General features: G+C 45.8%; 1 protein-coding gene across 1 annotated transcript in view; it reads right to left on the reverse strand.

The window, feature by feature from the left end:
- T265_15708 (hypothetical protein) overlaps window positions 1-2,098 on the reverse strand; it is a gene marked incomplete at both ends in the record, with an annotated part of 31,512 nt that overhangs the window by 19,639 nt on the left and 9,775 nt on the right. The window contains one exon of the mRNA XM_009178989.1: window positions 912-1,110. Within this exon, the coding sequence (XP_009177253.1) occupies window positions 912-1,110 (199 nt within the window). The remainder of the gene's footprint in view (window positions 1-911; window positions 1,111-2,098) is intronic.

A 2,098-nucleotide genomic window follows, 5' to 3' on the forward strand; every position in this document is an offset into this window, starting at 1 on the left:
ACCCCATCCTGGAAGTTGCACAACACCAACAACACCCAACCTTTTCGTGATCTCTTTGACGCCTTTCTGCCAAGTCATGTGCTGCCTACTTCCCGGTTTGCGCTATCCTGAATGAGGCACGGAGAACAATACTCCTCTCAGTAGACGGTATTTCGGCATGCCTAGCACATGACCGAGCCATCATAGTCAATGATGCTGGATGTTCTCCCGGATTGGGGTTCCTGAAGCACAAATAAATACCCGTTTTCTAATCGCCCCGTTACTGGCACGCTGAGGCCATCCAAAACCATCCACGCTTTTGAGCCAGTGGGAGTCGAAAACCTGAAGAAGCCTCACATTATTTACCCACACGGGCCATGTTTCGCAACCATGCAACAACACAGCCCTTAATGAAGCCTAGTACACACGGCCCTTAAGATTTAGTGAGATGCAATTTTGACGCTACAAGTGACGCATAATAGCGAAAGTGCTTCGAGCTTTTGAGATTCTTGCACTGACTACATCAGATAATTCCGTCAGAGCTAATACAAACACTGCAGTGCGTTCAGGTTTTGCGTTCAGGTTTCCGCAAACTCCAATGATTGTTCTTGAATTATAAGGGATATTACCATAAAGGTCAGATACCCGAAAGCAACTTCAAAACGCCCGGAACCTACTGCTCCACCAAAAACTCAACTGGAAAGCCGGCAAACATCCAGGATAGTCAATTATTCAATCAATTGGGCAAAACCTGATGAGCGTTCTTGCGCGCCACAGAAGCACGACCGAATGTGATCAGCGTTCAAGCTTTTCACAGAACCACGATCGATGTTGATGGGTCTTCACTAACGCCTATCAGACAGCCTGGATCAATGTCAGAAAGTCCCCTTTAAATAGCGTGGGACCATTGTAACTTTTGCTCTCTCACTCACTCGCTCGTTCGGAATACATTTGTTGTGTTCCCTTCTGTGAGTCTTTTCTCTCCGACACTAGGCACTGGAGCGGGTCAGCAGCAGATACCACAGATTGACCAGATATCACAGATTGACGAATGAGCAAATATAACAAATTGGTGACGCCGGAACCCACAGAATCCTCACAATAACCACTGATGCGTTGAAAGAAATTCTCCTGAAACAACAAAACCAGTTTGAAGCGGCACAATTACGTTTGGTGGAAACATTGACGCAGCAACTTAAAATCCAACCACCAAATTCCACTCCAGATACACATTAAGTCGACCCGATTGCCAACAGCATCACTGAATTCCGTTATGACCCTGACGCCGACCTAATCTTCGATTCATGGTTCAGACGTTACGAAGAGTTTTTTCAAGTCGAACTGAAGCAAACTTATGACGCCTGGAGAGTACGATTATTGCTCAGAAAGCTTGGCACAACGGAACGCACACGGTATTCCAACTTAATCCTGCCTGAGAACACGCGGGATCTCAGTTTTGACAAAACCGTGCAGCAACTTTCAACGGTTTTTGGTGAGCCTTCGTCATTGTTTAATATTCGCTACCAATGTATGAAACTGGTGAAAACGGAATCTGAAAACCACATCACTTATGCCGGTAGAGTCAACCTTGAAGCGAACAATTCAAGTTATCTACCATGACGGAAGATGAGTTCAAATGTCTTATTTTCATATGTGGTCTTCAGTCACATTCAGACCGTTATATCAGGCGAGACTATTGATCAAGTTTGAACAAACTCCCGAGATAACACTGCAGTCAATTACCCATGAGTGCCAGCGCCTTTTAAATCTTAAGCTCGACACGGCCATGTTGCAGAAGCCCTTATCCAACCCTGCTTTCAACATCGCCAAGACGACATCAAAGCAACCTCCTGTGATGACAAAGTCGAATAAAGCAAACCCTTCTTCAGCACGCTGGCAATGCGGCGAATGGCATTTTGTGTGATTGTGTTCGTATAAAAAGCACAAATTTTCAGTGTGCATTCGACGTGGGCACAAGAAAAGCCAGTGCCGGACGCGGGAAGCTAGCCAAAGATGCAGTCAAACCCGGAGGTCACGGGGTAAACGGAGTCAATCAGAACTCCGTTTTAACACAATACTTGCAACATTCGATAACTAGATCGATGCTCGTCGTAAGTGT

This window comes from Opisthorchis viverrini (genome assembly GCF_000715545.1).
Source record: "Opisthorchis viverrini unplaced genomic scaffold opera_v5_757, whole genome shotgun sequence".
In the NCBI taxonomy this organism is placed as follows: Eukaryota; Metazoa; Platyhelminthes; class Trematoda; order Opisthorchiida; family Opisthorchiidae; genus Opisthorchis; species Opisthorchis viverrini.